Genomic DNA, 22283 nt, shown 5'->3' on the forward strand with positions numbered 1-22283 from the left:
TGCTCAAAATGCTGCTTTCATAGAAACAGACAAAAATGAAGGCACCGTATGGCCTATCCAGTCTGTCCATCCATGCCATCTACTATCCCCTTCTCTCCCTTAGAGATCCTATGTACTTGTTCCAAGCTTTCTTGAATTCAGATACAGTTTTTGTCTCTACTATCTCCATTGGGAGACTGTTCTACAAATTTACCATCTATTCTGTGCAGAAGTATTTCAAATCTGTACTTGCTGCAGGTAGCGGCTTTTTGAAAATTGCTAAGTACCTGTCTTGTAAACCTGCTGTTTAACATATAAATGCCATGCAAACCTTTTAAAACAGTGATTCCCAAACATTTTTGGCCCGCTGCCCCCTTGATTCCATAAATTTATTACAGCGTCCCCCACTCACCGATTGAAGCTATTACTCAAAACAAATTATTCAAAATTTTGATAAAAGTTTGTATTTACTTAATAACATAAATAGTATCATCTGCCATTGTTTATTGCCTTTTCCAGCTAAAAGTAGAAAAATAAAAATAAAGGACATCTGAATATAACTAACTGCAACTGTAACAAACATATGCATCACCGTTAGTGAATGTTTGATAACTATAATTGTGTTTTTATAATGAATGCAAAAGCAGGTAAATAATGTTATAGGTGGGCTTTTTCGCCAAACTACCACTTCAATAAAATGGTAAAAAAAAAGAAATACTTAAAAAATTAAGGCCGTTTACTAAGCTGTGCAGTAGGCCCCCTTAAATTTTAGTGTACACTAAAAATTAGCATGCAGTAATGCTAGAGACACCCATGGGAATATAATGAATGTCTCTATCGTTAATGTGTGCTAAATTTTAGCGCATGCTAAAAAGTTAGCGCGCCTACAAAGCAGCTTAGTAAACAGGGCCCTTAAAATCTTACTTCTTTAGCGGCTGGGATCTTTTTCTGTGGCAAGTACGGGTCATCTGCTTGCAGTTATGCTTCAATACTTAACCAAGCTAACCAGCTAAAAATATAAAAATAAAAGACATCTGCTTGCAGTAATGCTTTCAACCCTTACCCAAATGGCGGCTTGTTCTACTGACTTTTCATGACTCATGTAACATTTTGCACATTTTATTTGCGACGGTGCTGTAGTGTGGAGTTCTTTGTCCTAAGGTGAACCACTAGGAGGATTAGAGCTTGCTCCATTTGACTTCACTTCTCTGCAATGAATAGGAAGTTGACTCAGCTCAAAGAAGAATTAACCACAATTAAAATTATCTCGACAATTTGCCTTCACTCCCACAGGTAATAAAACAACCCAGGTATTATTATGGACTCTTAACAGAGTAAGACATGAGACACAGAGACCCCTCCCCCCCAAATGAGGCCCCTTTTAAAATATTTTTTCACTCAATGAATACTTAAGCTCTGGAACTCTTTGCAGGAGGAGGTGGTAACAGCGGTTAGCGTATTTGGGTTTTAAAAAGGTTTGGATAAATTCCTGGAGGAAAAGTCCATAGTCTGCTATTGAGACAGACATGGGAAGCAACTGCTTGCCCTGGGATTTGTAGTATGGAGTGTTGCCACAATTTGGGTTTCTGCCAGGTACTTGTGGCCTGGCTTGGTCACTGTTTCGAAAACAGGATACTGGGCTAGAAGGACCATTGGTCTGACCCAGTATGGCTACTCTTATGTTCTTATGTTGGGAACCCATGAGTTATGAGAATATTGTAGTGCATAGACACCGACTCCGTGAGTGCTGTGGGTGCTCAAGCACCCCCAATATTTCACCCACTGGAAGTTCGTTCCCTCCCTCCCTCCAAGTTCCAGGCCCCCTCCCTCCAAATTTTAAAAGTCATCTTACCTCGTCGGGGGTTACGGCGGCAGCAGCGGTAAAAAGTGTGCAGGCTCGGCGCTTAGTCCCTTCTCAGCTCTGGTCCTGCCCTCATTTCCTGTTTCCGCAAGGGCGGGACCAGAGCTGAGAGAGAGAAGGGAAAACTGAACTAAGCACCGAGCCCACCCGTAGCTACGCCCCTGCCTTTTACAGATCCAAATTCCCCAAACTGGAGTAACTGTCCAATCCACTCTAGTATTGCAGAAAATGCGTGGGATAAACATAAAGGAATCTTGTTCAGAAGGAATGGATCCTCAGAAGGTTAGCAGAGATTGGGTGGTAGTGCTGGTGGTTGGGAGGCAGGACTAGTGCTGGGTAGACTTCTACTGTCTGTGCCTGGAAAATGACAGATAAAAATCAAGGTCGGGTATACATATAAAGTAGCACATATGAGTTTATCTTGGGCAGACTGGATGGACCGTACAGGTCTTTTTCTGCTGTCATCTACTATGTTACTATCCAGCTTATTTTCGAAAGTGATCGCCGGCCATTTTCCGACATAAATCGGGAGATGGCCAGCGATCTTGGAAAAGTGGCCAAATCGGTATAATCGAAAGCCGCTTTTTTGGCAACATCGCCGCTTTCCTGTCGCGTCGCCGGCCAAAGTTCAAAGGAGCGTGTCGGCGGCGAAGTGAAGGCGGGACATGGGCAGGCATGGGCGTGGCTACCAGATGGCCGGCTTTCAGCGATAATGGAAAAAAAAAACGGCGATAAGCAGTATATCGTCGGATTTACTTGGTCCTGTTATGTTCACGACCAAGCCTCAAAAAGGTGCCTCAAATGACCAGATGACCACTGGAGGGAATGGGGGATGACCTCCCCATACTCCCCCAGTGGTCAACAACCCCCTCCCATACTAAACAAATAAAACTAAAAACCTTTTTTGCCAGCCTGTATGCCAGCCTCAAATGCCGTACTCAACTCCATGACAGCAGAATGTGTTGTATCCTCTGACAGCCCTTCCCTGGTTGCGATGTGGCTCTCGGGTGAGTGTGACACCTTTTTTGTTAGGTGCCCTGCAGAGTCAAATCAGCAATGCATTGTGGTGGGTGTAGGGTACTGGGCTCTACTCCCATGGTTCTTTTCCGCCCTGCTAACTGGGTTCAGAGTGTGCCCTGTTTTGTTTCCGGTAGTCCATGAGGTAGTGGCCATTTTTGTAAGCCACTTTTAGATTCCTTTCATGTGTCACCCACGTTAGAGAACGTTATTACCTTGAATGTGGCTGAAAGAGGGCATTGTACACCATTCTTCCAGCTCTGACCTACTGCTAATCTCAGTACCAGGGAGACTCTTTGCCAGTGGGGCACAACAGTGGCGTTCCTACGGGGGCTGACACCCGGGGCGGATCACCGATGCGCCCCACCCCCCGGGTGCAGTGCCTCCCCCCCGGAACAGCGTGATGCCCCCCCCGGCGAAAGAACCCCCGATCCCCCGATGAAAGAACCCCCCCGGGTGCACGCCGCTGGGGGGGGGGGGTGCCGCGCGCCTGCCGGCTCTTCGTTTTCATGCTCCCTCTGCCCCGGAACAGGAACCTGTTCCGGGGCAGAGGGAGTATGAAAACGAAGAGCCGGCAGGCGCTCGGCACCCCCCCCCCAGCGGCGTTCACCCGGGGCGGACCGCCCTCACCGCCCCCCCCCCCCCTTGGTACGCCACTGGGGCACAACCTCTGATCTGCAGTTAACTGTGAGTAAACGTGCTTATTCAAATAAAGGACTTTTTCAAAGAGATTAGTCTTCAGGTGTCAACTGGTGTGCCAAGGTTATACAGCAGCAACAAGTCCTAGAGGCCTGCATGTATGCAGGTCCCTGGAGCACGTTTAGTGGGTACCACAGTGCACTTAAGGCAGGCGGACCCAGGCACATCCCCCCCTACCTGTAACACTTGTGTTGGTAAATGGGAGCCCTCCAAAACCCAATGTACCCACATGTAGTTGCCCTCTTCACTCCTAAGAGCTTTGGTAGTGTTGTACATTTGTGGGTAGTGGGTTTTGGTGGGGGGGGGGCTCAGCACCCAAAGTAAGGGAGCTATGCATGTGGGAGGTTTTTCTGAAGTCCACCGCACTGACCCCTAGGGTGCCCAGCTGGTGTCCTGGCATGTCAGGGGGACCAGTGCGCTATAAATGCTGGCTCCTTCTACGACCAAATGCCTTGGATTTCGCCGGGTTGGAGATGACCGGCATTTTTTTCCATTATCGCTGAAAAACAAACCCGGCCATCTGAAACCCGGCAAACTCCAAGGCATTTGGCCGGGCTAAACCGTATTATCGAAAAAAAAGATGGCCGGCCATCTTTTTCGATAATACGGTTCCGGCCAGCTGTAGTGCCGCCGCCAACATAGATCGCCGGCGATCTATGTTGGCCGGCGACGTTCGATTATGCCCCTCCACGTTACTAATTAGACTCAGTACAGCAGCAATTTGATTTATGTTTAGATCCTTAATGGGGAGAATGCCAAAGCAGGAGGAACTTTTAAAACTTTTAAACACAAATATCTGGGTAAAGATCCTAGGGGCCTGCTTTAAGGGTACTCACAGTAACAACTAGAAATTCTACTAACATAAGAACATAAGCACCATCAGACTGGGACAGATCGAAGGTCTATCAAGCCCAGTATCCTGTTTCCAACTGTAGCTAATCCAGGTCACAAGGCAAGATCCCAAAAAAGTAAAACAGATTTCATACTGCTCATCCCAGGGATAAGCAGTGGATTTCTCAAGTCAATTTTAATAATGGCTTATGGACTTTTCTTTTAGGAACGTGTCCAAACTTGTTTTAAACCCTGTGAAGCTAACTGCTTTTACACATTCTTTGTCAATGAATTCCAAAGTTTAATTACATATTGAATGAGAACTATTTTCTCCAATTTGATTTAAATTTACTACTTAGTAGCTTCATTGTATGCCTCCAAGTCTTTGTATTTTTGGATAAAACAAGTGACTCACATCTATCCGTTCCACTCAGTATTTTGTAGACCTTGTGTTAACATGAGCGAGGATGGGCTGTGGGGTTAGGTAAGATCAGCCACACAGGCTCATCAAGTTCTGGTGAAACAAATAATATTTATTAAAGTTTTGGGGTAAGGGCTCCTGTTGACTTCACAGGAAAGGAGAAGTTGATACTCAAACTAGTTCTGTAATATAAGTGTCCTTGGGTGGCCTGTCCCCAACATACATGAATGCCTTTCTCTCAGCAGTCATTCTTACTGGTAACTGCCCTGGTCCCTGGACCCGCATTATCAGCACAGCCTCTAGCAGGCACAGAAGGCTGGCCTGCAACAGGCCAGGTGAAAACACAAACTCTTCCAGGTTCCAAGCTGAACTTGGCCTACCTGAATATAGTAGTTGTAAGTTCTCCGCTTTGGGCTGAAGGCATCTGCAGTGAGCATTGCTGCTGCTGCACTCTGGACCAGCTTTTTATACTTCCTGGGCCATGGCTTCCTGGCTCCACCCCTTGTGTCACTCCCCCCTATGGGCAAGATCCTAGGGTTTTAATGTGGCTTTGATACTGTGACAGAGTATTCTTAAAAGGAAGCAGCAGCGTCCTTTAGATTCCCTCACAATCTCTCTCTCATATCTCCTTTCAGCCATCTGTTCTCCAAGCTGAAGAGCCCTAGTGTCTTTGGCCTTCCCTCACAGGGAAGTCCTCCCGTGCTCTTTATCATTGTTGCTGCCATTTTCTGTACCTTTTCAAATTCCACTATATCCCTTTTTAGATGCAGTGACCAAAATTGCACACAATATTTAAGGTGCAGTCTCACCATGGAGCAATATAACAAAGGCATTATAATTAGGGTTACCATATGGCTCCAGAAAAAGGAGGACGGATTGAGCCAGCCGGGTTTTACTTCCATTGCTTTCAATGGAAGTAATTGAGCCAGCTGGGTTTTACTTCCATTGCTAATTATAATATTCTCAGTTTTGATCTCCATTCCTTTCCTATTCATTAGCCCAACTAAGTTAAAGGAGGGCGCTAAAACTTGGCTGAGCCCTTCCATTAAAAGAAGTGCATCTGAGAATTAGCAATGGAATGTTGGGGGGGAGATGAGGTTTTAGTTGTGGGGGAAGGTGATTGGATGAAGTCGAATTACAGAAGTTTGAGCGGGAAAGGAGCTGAAGGCAGTGTTGCCAGGGCTGCGGGTTTCTCACCCAATTGGGCTCCTTTCCGTGAGCCGCTGTGGCTTTTTCACACCGCATGTGGGTTGCGGGATTTTGGGCGGCTTTTTAAAGCCCCGTTGGCATTTTTTTCGCCCACTGCAGTTTTTTCTCCGCGGCTGCCGGCCGCGCGTTGGCTGGTTTTCCTGTGGCCACGGCCAGTAGAAGCCCCACGGAGGCGGGCTTAATGATGTCATTTGTATGCAAATGACATCATTAATATTTATTAATGCTGTCATTTGTATGCAAATTGACTCATTAATATTTATTAATGCTGTCATTCACATGCAAATTGACTTTGTGCGGTTTTGGGCTGGCTTTGGGCGTGACAAATTTAGTGTCTTGTGAAATTTTCTATTTAAATTAAGTATTATGAATTTACTTACAGTTTTTGATTGTTTCAGTGGAGTTTTGGTGTTGTTTTCAGTGTCATTGAGCTTGCTGTGTTAGTGATAGGAAGTAGGAGGGGCTGATGTGAAGCAGTTTATTGGTGGAGTGAAAGTTAGCTCTGATAGTGCTTTGTATTGATGGATTGAAAGGGTAGGAATGGCTTCTACAAAATTATCTAAAAAAACGGAGATGCTTTCTAAGCAAAATAGGGCTCCAAGTAAAAGGGTTATTAAAAGACCTGAGAGGTTTTTGGATAAGGAGCATTTAATTATGTCTGGTTTATTCACAGATGGAAGAAGGAAGTAAAACATATTAATGATAGTGCTGAGAATACTGATGTAAATTTGCTCAAGAAAAGACTTTCAGAATTATTCTCCTCTGAGGAAATAGAAGGTGGTGAAACTTTGCAACAGTCAGCTGTTTCCTCAGTATCTGAGGAAGTGGAAGCAGTATCTGAGCTGAGGGAGTGGAAGATGCATGAAGCAGTTGGAGACTCGGAGTTCTGCTGTGCCAGGTCACTGTAATGCAGGGGCGTAGCCAGACTTCAGCAGTAGGGGGGTCCAGAGCTGAGGTGAGGGGGCACATTTTAGCCCCTCCCGCCGCCGCCGCCACCGCCGACCCCCCCCCCCTGCCATTGCCGACATCTCCAACAACTTTGACCCCCCCCTTGCCGACAACCCTCTCGACCCCCCGCCCGCCGTTGCTGTCGCCTACCTTTGCTGGCGGGGAACCCCAACCCCCGCCAGCTGAAGTCTTCTTCCTTCATTTGGTTTCTCTGAGAAACCAAACGAAGGAAGAAGATTTCAGCTGGCGGGGATTGGGGTCCCCCCGCCAGCAAAGGTAGCAGGCGGCGGGTTGGTGGCGGGAGGGGGGGGGGGGTTGAGAGGGTTGCCGGCAGGGGGGTCCAGGGCCAAATCTACAGGGGCTCAGGCCCCCGTGGCCCCATAGCAGCTACGCCCCTGCTGTAATGTACTGGAAAATGAGATTGGGTGTGGAAGTGTGAATGTAAGGCAAAAGAAAGTGAAAAGTATTGATAAATTAAAGAAAAGAATAAGGGACAAAAGTTTTTAAAAGTTAAAGAATTTACAAGCAGATGATCAAAAGCCCCGCCCTGTTCCAAACAGCGCTCTAAAATAGCGCTGGAACAGCACTGGGCGTTTAATTAGACCTATAATCAGAGATAATTGCATGCAAATTTAAGCATGCAATTATCTCTGATCATGGGGTAGAAGTGCGGGAGAATTGTGCCTGAGCATGCGCTCAGCACAATCCTCCCGCACTTGTTTGACAGGTCTGGGCTGTCAAAAGCCCAAACCTGTCAAACACAGGGGCTGGAGGTCCATGGGATCTCCAGGCCCCAACTACCCCTGCCCCGAGCAACGGGGGCTGGAGGTCCAGCGGACATCTGGTTCCCCCCCCCCCTAGGTTAAGGGAGGGCTGGAGATCCGGTGGGTCTCCAGTCCCCCCTAACTCCCCTCAACATTTCCCAAACAGTCCCTGGTGGCCCAGTGGGTGACCAACACCCCCCCCCCGAGTGACAGGGGGGCTGGAGGTCCGCTGGACCTCCGGTCCCCCTGACGATGCCCCCCCCAGGTTCAGGGAGGGCTAGAGATCTGGTGGGTCTCCAGTTCCCCTAACCCCCCCCCCTAGCAAAGGGGGGTCCAGTGATCAATCCGCCCCTCCCTACCTACCCCCTACCCCCCCCTACCATTATTTGGTCTTCAAATATTCAGTGCAGAATTTGGAAAGATGCTAAGGTACACAAGGCAATTGAGAGGCTCAGGAAGCAGGTTAATGTGGAAATTTAAAAATTTGTGGTTTTATCAAAAGGTTTGGTTATTTCGCATGATTTATTGTTAGCTGACTGTGCTGGTTTATATAGAGCTGATGGTATGCAATTGTCTGATATTGGTCAAGATATTTTTTTGAGTAGTATTCAAGATCTTTTGGAAGATTGTGGCAGATCTGGTTTGGCAGCAATGTAGTGGGGAAGTGGGAACATGCATTGGCAGTTCCCACTAATGGCGGTAAGGCACGTACGGTACTGCCGTGCTTTTAGGTTAAAAGAAAGAGGGTCTGAAAAATAATTTAAATTATTTGCAGTCTTGTGTTACCGTAGGCTGTGAAGAGATGAGTTATGACTAGTATGACACTGTCTGGTCCTATTCAGTTATTTATGTTATTATTTAATCTGATGATGATCCCCCTTGCTCATGCCCCCTGCAGCCACCGATGTCCAGTGACCCTCCTCTCCCCCTGCCCCCCCTGCAGTGTCCCTTCTGTCTCCCCTGCCCTCCCCTGCAGCCACCCATCTGATCTCAGGACCCCCTCCCCACCTCCCTCTTCCCTGCCCCCCCTGCAGCCATCCATGTCCAGTGACCCTCCTCTCCCCTGCAGCCACCCATGTCCAGCGACCCTCCCCTCCCCCCTCGGCGCATCACCCAAACCCCTACCCCTCCAGCGCATCACCCAAGCCCCAACCCCCCCCTAGGGCACATCAACCCCCTTGCCACCCGCAGCCACCAATACTAACGCTGTCCAGCCGCTGCTGTGTCTTGGAATCAGCGCCTTGGAATCAGCTGTCAGTGACATCACTGACGTCAGTGCATTCTAAACTGCCTAGCAGACCACCTCCGAGGGAGCCACGGTACCAGGCACATTAGAACATTGGAGGTGAGAATTATTATATAGGATAATAAAGCTGCGGCCAAGATTTGCCACCTAATAGTTGTCAAGTCTGAGTTATTGTGACTCATTTATGCTTTGTGATTTATGCTCTGAATGGGGAAGGTGGAATGGCTAAGTTAATTCCTATCATTCTATTTGCTTTCTTAGCTGCCACTGCACATTGAATTATACTTGAATAATATAGTTTTACTTTACTATGACATCACAGGTTGTTAGAGAGAAAGAGTTTCTCCTAGTTTTGGAGGGAGCTTGCCAGGGGTATAAATTCCTGTGCACAATTCAAACTCTTCTCTTTGGTTCCTAGCCTCTCCAGCTGCTGACATTACATGCAAGGAGAGAGTACTTCCAGCCTACAGGCCCTAGTCATCTAAATCCAAGCAAGCACAAGAGATAGAGATACTTGGCTACTTAATCTAATCAGGACAATCGGTAAGGAGAAATCTAGGAGCACCTAGCAGCGATACAGCAGCTTTAGCTCTGCGCTCTTTCTGGGGTAGTGGGATCAGGAACCCTGCTGTATCAACTTTTAGGGCAAAGGAGTAAAGGAGAAGCTTAGCTCAGTTGTGTATTTCCAGCAGGGCAACCAGGACCATCTTTCATCTACACAGGTTCCTGGAAAAGCTCCAGAGGTTGAAGAAACAAGAACCACTTACAAGCTACAGGTTCCCTGGGGATCATTATAAAGCACTATTTGGGTTTCTGCCATGTACTTGTGTCCTGGATTGGCCACTGCTGGAAGCAGGATACTGGGCTAGACGGACCATTGGTCTGACCCACTATGGCTATTCTTATTTTCTTAATCCCAGAGTCTCTCAGCACCTTTAACATCTAAGACTGTAAGTGATAATCTTCTTGGAAACATTCTTGAGATATTTGCTATACTGTTATTAAGGAAGAGTAAGGAGAGAATGAAGTGGAGAAGTAGCCTAAGGGTTAGAGCAGCAGTCTGCGAACTACAAGGCCTAAATTCATATCCCAAAGCAGTAAATTGTGGTCTTGGGCAAGTCACTTAACCCTCCATTGCCTTGGGCCAAATGCTGGGCAGGTTCTGGCAGCAATGCCTTTCTGGGTCATGCTCCCCTATGATGGGCAGCAGCATCATAGTGATGCCTCATACTGTGCAGGAAAAAGTAATGGCAAACCTCTCCTGTATCATGCCAGGAAAACCACCAGGAGGTATCCTTCATTGTGTGGTCAGCAGGAGTCAGTTCAACTCAAGATCACATCTGGATTTGGAAGGAAAGAATGTTCACAAGGAGAAGAGTTGAGAAGAAAAATAGAAGACTTTTTAAAATACTGTTTACATTCTGCCTCTGCAACTGTTACTGTCTCAATTTAAATATTGATGAGACTTTAAATAAATCCATTGGTTCAGAACACCAATATGCCTTATTGATTGTATGGTGAGTGCAGTATGTGTATGGAACAGCTGTTTACAGCCTCCTGGAATCGGTCAGTCCTGGCCCTGGTCCTGAATTAATAAATCTATGTAAGCAGTCCCACCATACAGTATCCGGGCATATACAAGGGACCTCCTTTACATTTGGATGTGAAATATAAATCAAAAATGAAAAAGGAGAATTGTTTTTACTTAATTGCCAATTGCATCATGCTGCTGAAATTGAACCAGTCAGGAGTTAAAATAATGACATTATCAGTGTAGCAGAATTTAATTTCAAGAAATGTCTCAAAATCCAACAGAGTTTTGTGGTAGTGCTATGGCTGCAGAAAACAAAACAATGACTGCTACTACTTATCATTTCTATAGCGCTACTAGACGTACGCAGCGCTGTACACTTGAACATGAAGAGACAGTCCCTGCTCGACAGAGCTTACAATCTAATTAGGACAGACAAACAGGACAAAGACTGGAAAATGGTGTGGTGACGAGCATGGTTTGTGTTGCATTTCATTCAATGGAAAGAAATAAAACCAAAGTGAAAATAGTTCCCTTTCCTTCTTCCTTATTGACTTGTGGGGATAGAATTCCTGCCCAAGGCAGTTTTTCTTGTTCAGTAAGAAGCTGTTTTATTTGCAGCACATTCATTCAAAGACTATCTCATTAGTATTTGGTAAAAAGCTAAATCCATGAATAGTAGCATTATCTATGACTAATATAGGTGTTGCTCCAACCTACCATGCTGTTTCAAAGATGCTTCTTTTTCTCTTTCTTTCTCTGGATTCTAGTGTGTCACATAATAACAATAGACGACTAGACCAGGGGTTCTCAAACGTTTTTGGTTCACGGCACCCATTGACCTAGCAGTAAGGTCTCATTTGCTACCCGCACAGTAAGCACGCAGCGCGCGCCAATTGCTATTTACCGCTGGATAAGTGGCCCATGGTAGAAAATAGAAAATTATTTTCTACCGCGGTATTTGGCGCACACCAAATTTGTAATTACCACCCGGCTCACGCACTAGCAGGGCATACACCCAAATTATCCTCTGAAATGGTTCCATGTCATTTCATGTTGTTAAAGCTCAAAAATGACTGGGGAAAAGCTAGTTTTGTATAGTAACTAGCTCAGCTACTACTACTACTACTACTACTTAGCATTTCTATAGCGCTGCCAGGGTTACGCAGCGCTGTACAAGTTTAAACATGGGGAAGGACAGTCCCTGCTCAAGAGAGCTTACAATCTAAAGGTAACAAACTATGTAGTAAGTGTAGGTATCATGAATGGGGAAGGTGGTTAGGCGCCAAAAGCAAGGGAGAAGAGATGGGCTTTGAGTAAGGACTTGAAAATGGTCAGGGAGGGCGCATGGCGTATGGGCTCGGGAAGTCTGTTCCAGGCATAAGGTGATGCGAGGCAGAAGGGGCGGAGTCTGGAGTTAGCGGTGGTGGAGAAGGGTACAGATAGGAGTGATTTGTTCTGAGAGCGGAGGTTACGGGTGGGAACATACGGGGAGAGGAGGGTAGAGAGGTAATGGGGGCTGCAGATTGAGTGCACTTGAAGGTCAATAGGAGAAGCTTGAACTGTATATGGTAGCGGATCGGGAGCCAGTGAAGCGACTTGAGGAGAGGGGTGATATGAGAGTATCTGTTCACGTGGTAGATAAGACGTGCGGCGGAAATTTGGACAGATTGAAGGGGGGATAGGTGGCTAAGCGGGAGGCCAGCGAGGAGAAGGTTGCAATAGTCAAGACGAGAGGTAATGAGCGAGTGGACGAGGGTTCGGGTGGTCTGTTCAGAGAGGAATGGGCGAATTTTGCTAATATTATAGAGGAAGAAGCGACAGGTCTTAGCTGTCTGCTGGATATGGGCAGAGAAGGAGAGGGAGGAGTCAAAAATGACTCCGAGATTGCGGGCTGAAGAGACGGGGAGGATGAGGGCGTTGTCAACAGAGACGGAAAGTGGGGGAAGAGGAGAAGAGGGTTTGGGTGGAAAGACAAGGAGCTCAGTCTTTGCCATGTTCAGTTTCAGATGCCGGTTGGACATCCAGGCAGCGATGTCTGAAAGGCAGGCCGAAACTTTGGCCTGGGTTTTGACTGTGATGTCGGGAGTGGAGAGATAAAGCTGGGTGTCATCAGCATAGAGATGGTACTGGAAACCATGTGATGAGATCAGCGAGCCCAGGGAAGAGGTGTATATCGAGAAAAGAAGTGGTCCAAGGACAGATCCTTGAGGAACCCCAACAGAGAGCGGTACGGGGGTGGAAGAAGAGCCATTAGAAAATACTCTGAAGGTGCGTTGGGAAAGATACGAAGAGAACCAGGAGAGGACGGAGCCCTGGAACCCGAATGAGGACAGTGTGTTGAGAAGTAAATTATGATTGACGGTGTCAAAGGCGGCGGATAGGTCGAGGAGGATGAGGATGGAATAGTGACCTTTGGATTTGGCAAGGAACAGGTCATTGCAGACTTTAGAGAGTGCTGTTTCTGTTGAGTGTAGTGGGCGAAAGCCCGATTGAAGCGGATCGAGGACGGCCTGAGAGGAGAGGAAATCAAGGCAGCGGCTGTGGACAGCGCGTTCAAGTAATTTGGAGAGGAAGGGTAGGAGAGAGATGGGGCGGTAGTTAGAGGGACAGGTGGGGTCAAGTGATGGTTTTTTGAGAAGTGGTGTGACTACAGCGTGCTTGAAGGTGTCAGGGACCGTAGCAGTGGAGAGAGAGAGATTGAGGATGTGACAGATTGAGGGGTTAACTGTAGGAGAGATGTTGGTAAGCAGATTGGTGGGAATGGGATCAGAGGAACAGGTGGTGCACTTAGAGGAAGAAAGAAGGCGAGCAGTTTCCTCTTCGGTGATCTCAGGGAAGGAGGGAAGCTCAGCGGCGTACCAAGGGTGGGGTGGTGGGGGCGGTCCCGGGTGTACGCCACTGGAGGGGTGCAGAGAGCAGCCGCGCACCTGTTGGCTCCGCTGGTTCCCTGCTCCCTCTGCCCCAGAACAGGTTACTTCCTGTTCCGGGGCAGAGGGAGCAGGGAGCCAGTGGAGCCGAGAGCCGTGCGGCTGCTCCCAGCAGCTAAGTATGCTCCCGGGGGGGGGGGGTGATGTGCCGGGGGGGGGGGGGTGTCATTGCGCCGGGGGGGGGGGGGGGGGGGGGAGTGTCGTGCTGCACCCGGGGGGGGGGGGGGGTGCGCATCGGTGATCCGCCCCGGGTGGCATCCGACCTAGGATCGTCACTGAACTAGCTACTGTACTTAAGTAAATGTTTTGTCACTTTTACTTGTAAAGAAGGACAGGAAACATTTGTTACTTTTACCAAAGTAATAATTTCACCAACGTTTAATACTTTTAATCAGCTTCTGCTGATGCTCGCAATTAAAGGGAAAGGGAATTGGGACTTGATATACCGCCTTTCTGAAGTTTTTGCAACTACATTCAAAGCGGTTTACATATATTCAGGTACTTATTTTGTACCGGGGGCAATGGAGGGTTAAATGACTTGCCCAGAGTCACAAGGAGCTGCAGTGGGAATTGAATTCAGTTCCCGAGGATCAAAGTCCACTGCACTAATCACTAGGCTACTCCTAGTGTGAAAAGTAAATGCAGAAACAAGACATAAATGACAATTCCTCATAAAACCAAATGAAAAAGCAAAACCTGGATTTTGCTATTGCAAACCTCACCACGCAAACTTTGGATCATCTCATCTTAAATTTTGCTGTTCAGTGAGTATAGCCTATAGGAACAGTGATGTTACCTGTGTTTGTTGAATTTGGTTACTGGTCTTCAGCCAACCGAAGAGTGATGAGTTTGGTTACTTTGAAGCTGAAGCTGGTTGCAATTCTTGGTGAACAGACATGTGTCCCTATCACAACAGACTGCTGGTCATCCCATGGCAAATTTTACATTGTGTGATCAGGCAGGGAGCGATAGTTGCCAAGCAAGAGAAGCTGGGAGGGGGCAGTTGCTTGGGTACCCTAGACCGCCACTGGAGGACAGAGCCAAAAGGGCCAGAATCAAGAGTTCTGGACCAGTGTGGGAAAGCAGCCTGTCTCCTTCACCATTGAGGTCAATGAAGCTGAAAGACTACAAGTCCCAGCAGCCCTTGAGAGAGAGGCCTGGTAGGATAAGGAAGTGTTAGCCCCCCCCCCCCCCCCCCACTACGAGTCCTAGAATCCTAGGGGAAAGGAGGAGGATCTGGGAGGGCTGGATGAACAGAATAGGAAACAGCTGGGAGAGGGGGATAATGATGATGGGAAGCAGCTGGTAAGGAAGGTTGTAGAGGAGCCCATGGACTGGCAGTCTGGAGAAGGTGGAGGAGGATTGGAGAGAGAGGAGACTTCAGAAGGAGAGCCCATGGACATTTCAGCCTTAGCTCAAGCTAAAGGTGGGCAAGTAAAAGGGCTCATAGCCACATGGTTCTGTGACTTAATGAAAGAGGGAAAGAAGTGGCTGCAGAAGCACTCCAACAGGGGGTGAGGATTTTCAACTGGGGTCAGGAGGGTGGCTGTCAGATGTTAGAGACTGGCAGAGGTTGGGTGGGACCCCTTTCAACTCCCAGGAAGTAATGAGAAGAGAGTGAAGGAAAAGTTGAAGCAAAAACCTGCCGATTGTGTGTATCAAGGACTGTGCTAGAGAAAATAAATAAAGGGGAAAAAGAAAGACTGTTGGTCTGGAGTTTGTAAATCCTGGACAAGGGGGCATGGAGGAGGGACAGGCATGGGAGGGCTGTCTCTGTGTTTTTCTCCTGGCAAGAGGACTGCTCAGCTGGGAAGTTCGAGGAATTGCGGTGTCCTGTGGATTACAAACCTGTGAAGGCCCCGTGGGGTCACAATTGGGGTGAGTGTCCACTGGATTGATAGAGTTTTTGCTGAAGGAATATCTGGGAATGGAGTGGATACTGCGCCGTTTACGGAAGAGTTTATAAACAACTGGAGAATCTGAAGGTGGACAAAGCTATAGGGCCGGATGGGATACATCCCAGGATACTGAGGGAGCTCAGGGAGGTCCTGGCGGGACCTCTTAAAGATTTATTTAATAGATCTTTAGAGATGGGAGAGGTTCTGCGAGATTGGAGATGAGCGGATGTGGTCCCTTTTCACAAAAGGGGAGACAGGGAAGATGTGGGAAACTACAGACTGTTAAGTCTCATGTCAGTGGTAGGAAAAATAATGGAATCGCTGCTGAAAAAAAGGATAGTTAACTTTCTAGAAGACAACGGGTTACAGGACCTGAGGCAACATGGCTTTACCAAAGGAAAATCCTGCCAAACGAATCTCATTGACTTCTTTGACTGGGTGACAAAAGAAATGGATGAAGGCCGTGCGCTAGATGTAATCTACTTGGATTTCAGCAAAGCCTTTGATACGGTCCCCCACAGAAGACTTGTGAATAAGCTGAAAGGGCTGAACTTAGGACCGAAAGTGGTGAACTGGATAGAAAACTGGTTGATCGACAGTTGGCAGAGGGTGCTGGTAAATAGAATCCACTCGGAGGAAAGGATGGTGAGGAGTGGGGTTCCTCAGGGGTCGGTGCTGAGGCCCATTTTGTTTAATATATTTGTGAGAGATATTGCTGAAGTGTTGGAAGGAAAGGTTTGCCTTTTTGCCGATGACACGAAGATAGCCAATAGAGTGGATACCCTGGAGGGAGTAGAAATGATGAGAAGGGATCTCCAAAAGTTAGAAGAATGGTCAAGGGTCTGGCAGTTAAAATTTAATTCTATTCACACAGGGGTAAAGGATCTATAATCAGAGTACAAGTTAAACAGAACCTTTCATTCAAAGTACTCAAACAACGGTATATATATAATAATCTTGACATTTATTCTTCATTAAGTGCCCTTAAATCAAATTTCCTCGGAACTCACTTCAACTGTCACTCAATTGTACTCACTCCGGAGACTCACACACCCCTTTCGCCATTCATATATTTAAATCATAGTATTACTGCAGGCAATATATTAATCAAAAAGAATGTAGCTTTTACAAAGTACAGCAGTAAAATATCCATATGAGATGGAGCAGATCGTCGGTCAAGAGTTTCTTTAATGACTTTTAAAGCCTCATCCTGCGGAATGACAATATAAAGAGATGAAACATCCACAGTCACAAAAATCGAACTGTCTGTAAGTCTAACATTTTGAAGGCTGCACAGAAAGTCCGTCGTATCCTTCAAATATGATTTTACCTGCTGAGCAGCTGGCTTCAAAAAAATATCCAATAGTATTGATAACGGTTCCAATACAGTATTACACAATGCCACAATCGGGCGACCAGGTGGTATAGAAATATCTTTGTGCACTTTTGGGAGAAAATATATCCGAGGAGTGTTAGGATATTCAACATACAAAAAACGTGCTTCTCGAGGAGTCAGCATACCAGTAGCAGTACCTTCTTCAATGATAGTTTTAATATTCTTTTGAAGGTCCACTATTGGATCACCCATTAATTTTTTATAGGTAGATTCATCATCTAGCTGACGATGACATTCCTGTACATATTTATTCATATCCCAAAGGGCCACTGCTCCACTTTTGTCAGCCCGTACAATCAAGATGTCCCGTTGTTTAATTAATGGGTGATCCAATAGTGGACCTTCAAAAGAATATTAAAACTATCATTGAAGAAGGTACTGCTACTGGTATGCTGACTCCTCGAGAAGCACGTTTTTTGTATGTTGAATATCCTAACACTCCTCGGATATATTTTCTCCCAAAAGTGCACAAAGATATTTCTATACCACCTGGTCGCCCGATTGAAAAGAGTGAGAGAATTGGAGGTGGAAGAAATAAATGTATTGTCTGTATATGGGTATACATAACAGTGTTGTATTGTCTGTTTTTCATGCCAGGTTCTCGCAGTGTCCTTGGTGGTTATGTCACTTGGACTGGGTCTCGGACTATCACTGAGACAGACTTCAGCTGAATTTCGTGAAGAACCAGCACTAGGTACCATTTTTCTTGATGATATTATTTATTTATTTGTTACATTTGTACCCCACATTTTCCTACCTATTTGCAGGCTCAATGTGGCTTACATAATACCGTAATGGCGTTCGCCATGTCGGTTGAAAACAAATACAAGGTTATATTGTAGTTGAAAGAGGTAGGTGTGAAATGTTAGTAAGCATGATTGATGTATATGATAAAGCTTTACTAAATAAACAGATGTTTAAAAAAAAAAAAGAAAGAGGTAGGTGTGTATCAGGCAGATACAAGGTTATATTGTGGTCGAAAGAGGTAGGTGTGTATCAGGCAGCATGAGGGTCGAAGGGAATGAGGATTGTATATTGTCCAGTACGATCATTGGTTATGCTGTGTTGCTGGGTGTGGGGATTTATGGTGGATCGGTGGGGTAGGCCTTTTTGAAGAGGTTGGTTTTTAGTGATTTCCTGAAGTTTAGATGGTCATGGATTGTTTTCACAGTTTTTGGGAGTCCATTCCATAGTTGTGCGCTTATGTAGGAGAAGCAGGATGCATAGGTTGTTTAAGTCCTTTGCAATTTGGGTAATGTAGGTTTAGGTATGATCGTGATGATCCGATTCTGTTTCTGGTTGATAGATCTATGAGGTCTATCATGTATCCTGGGACTATGCTGTAGATAATTTTATGGACCAAAGTGCAGATTTTGAAGATGATCCTTTCTTTGATTGAGAGCCAGTGCAGCTTTTCTCTGAGGGGTTTAGCACTTTTGAAATGTGTTTTACCAAATATCAGCCTGGCTGCTGTGTTTTGGGCAGTCTGGAGTTTTTTTGTGAGTTGTTCTTTGCATCCCGCGTAGATTCCATTTGTAACGTCTGTGCTCACCTCGCCCTCTGGTGGCTGCTATGGACTATCACCCATTCCAGACTTTAGCCCAGTCCAGTCCGGATCTTCCAGGCTGCCGGATTTGTCTGTCTTGTTTGACCCTGCACAGCTCCCGTAGTGGCCTGGTGATTTCTGCAGTGAGCCTCAGTTGCTGCTGGACTTATTAGCCATTTGGAATCTCTCTGCCTTTGCCTTTGCATCATCTAAGGCCCCAGTATGTTGGTGCTTGTTGCACTTCAGCCTGAGTTTGTTTCCTTGTTCTAGTTGTTTGCCTGAAGCTCTTGCCTGTTTCTAGTTAGTCTATGTTTAGTTTAGGGTTTGCTTGTTTCTTAGCCTTGCTCCTTGTTTGTAGTTCTTTGTGTAGTGCTTAGGTTTTTGTGTTGTCTGTCTTCAGTGGCTGCTTGCAGCTTTTAGTTCTTTCCCTTGTTTGTCAGTGTTTGTTTCCTGCTTTTGTGGCTGCTTGCAGTTTCCAGTTCCTGTCCTTTAGCTTATCCCTTCCTTGCCCTGATGTCCCTGTATGTTCCTTTCCTCTCTGACCCCCAGTCCTGGTTCAGCCTAGTGGGTATCCAGTCCTGCCTTGCCCAGTAAGTCCTGCCGGCCACCTGCAGCCCAGAGCTCAACTCCTGGTGAAAAGTGGCCAAGTGCAGGTGAAGTTTAAGGGTACCTGCTCTGCTTAAGTCCTGCCTGTTTGCCTCTGCTGCAACTCCAGTCCGGAGTTCCAGTCCGGTTCTGCCAAGTCTCCGGTGTGGGGTGGTTTTGCCTGCCACTGCCGCTCCTCGGCAGTGGCCCAAGGGCTCACAAACCCAGTTCCAGTTTTGAAAACGTGACACCACTGCAGTAATCTGCATGGCTTAGGACCATTGATTGTATTAGGTTTTGAAAAATTTCTCTTGGGAAGAAAGGTTTTAATTGTTTACTAGTAAAAAAGGCCCGTTTCTGTAGGCAAGGATACGGGCCTTAGGCAGGCAATTCCCCCCCCCCTCGTGCTACGGCCCCCTCGAACCCCCCCTTCCGCGAACCTGTCGATCCCCCCCGGAACGCTGAAAACCGCACCCCCCCCTCCTGCCGCTGTTGTGCACTACCTTCAGGTGGGTTCTTCAATCATCTTGTCTGGAAGTTCCTCTGCATGCGTCTGACGTCAGACGCATGGAGTTAAACTTTCTGAGAAGATGATTGAGGAACCCACCCGAAGGTAGTGCACAACAGCGGCGGGAGGGGGGGGTGCGGTTTTCGGCGTTCCGGGGGGGATCGACAGGTTCGCGGGAGGGGGTGGGTTTCGAGGGGGCCTTAGCGTGGGGGGGGGGGGGTGACAGCTGATTCCGAGGCAGTAGGAGGAGTAGGGAAACATGCTGCGCGTGTTTCCCTACTCCTCTCCTTGCCTTGGAATCAGCTGTGTTGACGTCAGTGACGTCCGTGCGTGTCTGCCTCGCAGACCACTTGCAGCCAGGGAGCCACAGTCCCAAGCATAGAACGTTGGAGGTGAGAATTATTATATAGGAAGTTTCCACATTGAATAGAACATTTTCTTTATTACGGAGTTTACTTGGCTCTGAAGGGTAAGGTTGCGGTCGATTGTGACTCCGAGTATTTTTAGGCTTTCTGAGATAGGGAGGATGTGTCTACTTGCTACAACTACACGGGCTATGGTGAGCTGAGTCTCCCCTGGAACAGGGTGACAAGACTAGTGGGGAAATATTATTAGTCAAGTGCTCAAGTAGCTCTCTTGATCCTTCTGAGATGCTCAGGAATGCCAAGCATTCCGCTCATTGTTTGTCTTCAGCAGTTCTGGGTAGGGCATCCAATGCAGCAAGTTGCACTTTTTACATTTCAAAGACAATTTCCTCCAAGTCAGTTCCCTGAGCTGAAAATTGCGGTCTGCATAGCAGTGAAAAGCACATCTGCTATTTCACGTGTGCATACTTATGACCAGGACGAAAAGGTCAGAGGAGGTAAAGTATGTATAAGGATTTAATTTTGTAATCCACACATGTGTTTTGCATCTGCCACTTTTCAAAGAAAAGTGCCCCGAGCCTCAGATAGATGAATTGTCCTGGTAATTAAGAATTAAGGGCCCCTTTTACAAAGGTGTGCTAGTGTTTTTAGTGCTCACTAAAAATTAGTGTGTATTTAACGCTATGATACCCATTATATTCCTATAGACATCTTAGTATTTTATTACATTTGTATCCCGCGCTTTCCTGCTCATCGCAGGCTCAATGCGGCTTACATAGTAACAAGAAAATACAATCTGTAGTATCAGAATGAACAAAGGAGGTATGTGATAGGACAAATGAACAAGGAGTAAATGGAATAGAAGAGATGTGAGAGAAAGGATAGGGATAGGTAAGGAAGTGGGTGATAAAGGAGAAGTTGGTAAGAGCATGGAGGGTAAGAAGGTTGGTAGGAGATATTTTCTGAGTCATTGTTGTTAATGATTAGTTGAACCGGGAAATAGATGGATTGCATTTGGGTAAACCTGTTTGAATAGATAGGTTTTCAGTATTTAGTGAACGTGAAGTTTTAGTGCATACTAAAAATGCTAGCCTGCCTTTGTAAAAGGCCCTCTAAGATAGCTCACCTCAAAATTCATCACTTGCCAGACATGACCATGGTGAACAGGCAACCTGCTGGGTATGCTATTATGAATTCTCAGTGAAATGTCTCATCTGTTGTAGTAGGAACCACAAACAAGAACAGAACAGAACAGAACAGAACAAAACAAAACAAATTGTTTCTTTCTCTCCGCCCTCCCCCTCCTTCACTATGAGCCAAGCTAAACTCATTTATAGTGGGGTATTGATGGTTACTGATACATCCATATAATACAGGACTACCTCTTCATAAATATTGTATTGGACATTACTACATTGAAAAGACTGACCTTTGACCAAGTTGCTTTCTTTGTGGCAGTCAGATCAGATGTGTGGAAGTTCAGGAAGCATGAACTCATTCTGTAAATGCTCCTTCTTACATAGTAGTCAAGCCACCAGATAGGACCACACAAAAGGCTGATTGACTAGCTCTGTGGGTGCTGGTAATGAATATCAGGCGGGCCCCTCCCCCCCCCCCCATAACTTCAGGGAGTACACACTCTGTGAAGAAGAGGAAGGAGTGATGGAAAGAAACCAGGGGAGATGGAGGAGGGACTAAATGAAGTGAAGGAGAGCAGAGCAGAGAGACAGAGGAATCCACTAGCAGGGAAAATGAAGAGAACCCCGATGAGGGAGGAGGAGGGAGACCGGAATTTAAAGGAGGAAATAGAGATGAAGTTAAAGGGGGTGGGTGATGGAAAAGTAGGGGGCGGGGCAGTTAAGAACCTGATGAAGAGACATAGACAAGTGGTAGGGTAGGTGGAGAGGAATCGCCGTGAGGAGATAAGAGACAGTGCCATGAGCCCTAGAGAATAATATGATTGTACTGAACGGGAACCATTGAAAATCTCAAAGTTATTGGGTGCAGCAGTGGTGATGGCTGCCTATGTTCTGTCTATAGTTCAGCGCATTCTATCATATCTAATGCTTTTTCTTCTTTACACAGTGAGCTGTAGAAATAGGTGTCATGAACCACTGAGTACAAATCAGAGAAACTGCCGGTGTGATCAGAACTGTACACTATTTCAAAACTGCTGCTGGGATTTTGAAGATATTTGTTTGAAACCAAGTAAGTGTTAGTTGGATCTTCACTTGCCATCATGCCAGACATTACAGAGCAAACCAAGTTGACACATCTGTGGAGGAACACCTCTCAGGATGACAGCACTGCATCAATGATCCTGTGGTCAGGCTTTCTAAGAGGACACTTTAAAACAATCCATAGAATTCTACAGCTTTAGCACCATCTGGTCATCCATCTCGCTCTGCCCCTGTTTCTCCTTCACATAAGAACATAAGAATAGACATACTGAGGCAGATTGAGGGTCCATCTAGCCCAGTTTCCTGTTTCCAACAGTGGCCAATCCAGGTCACAAGTGCCTGGCAGAAACCCAAATAGTAGCAACATTC

The 22283-nt window shown here is 46.5% G+C and overlaps 1 protein-coding gene across 1 annotated transcript in view; it reads left to right on the forward strand.

Annotated features, from left to right (window-relative positions):
- ENPP3 (ectonucleotide pyrophosphatase/phosphodiesterase 3) overlaps nt 1-22283 on the forward strand; it is a 249644-nt gene that overhangs the window by 50103 nt on the left and 177258 nt on the right. Inside the window, exons 2-3 of the mRNA XM_030196550.1 lie at nt 17328-17424; nt 21820-21942. Coding sequence (XP_030052410.1) covers nt 17328-17424; nt 21820-21942 — 220 coding nt within the window. The remainder of the gene's footprint in view (nt 1-17327; nt 17425-21819; nt 21943-22283) is intronic.

This window comes from Microcaecilia unicolor, chromosome 3 (assembly GCF_901765095.1).
Source record: "Microcaecilia unicolor chromosome 3, aMicUni1.1, whole genome shotgun sequence".
Lineage (NCBI taxonomy): Eukaryota > Metazoa > Chordata > Amphibia > Gymnophiona > Siphonopidae > Microcaecilia > Microcaecilia unicolor.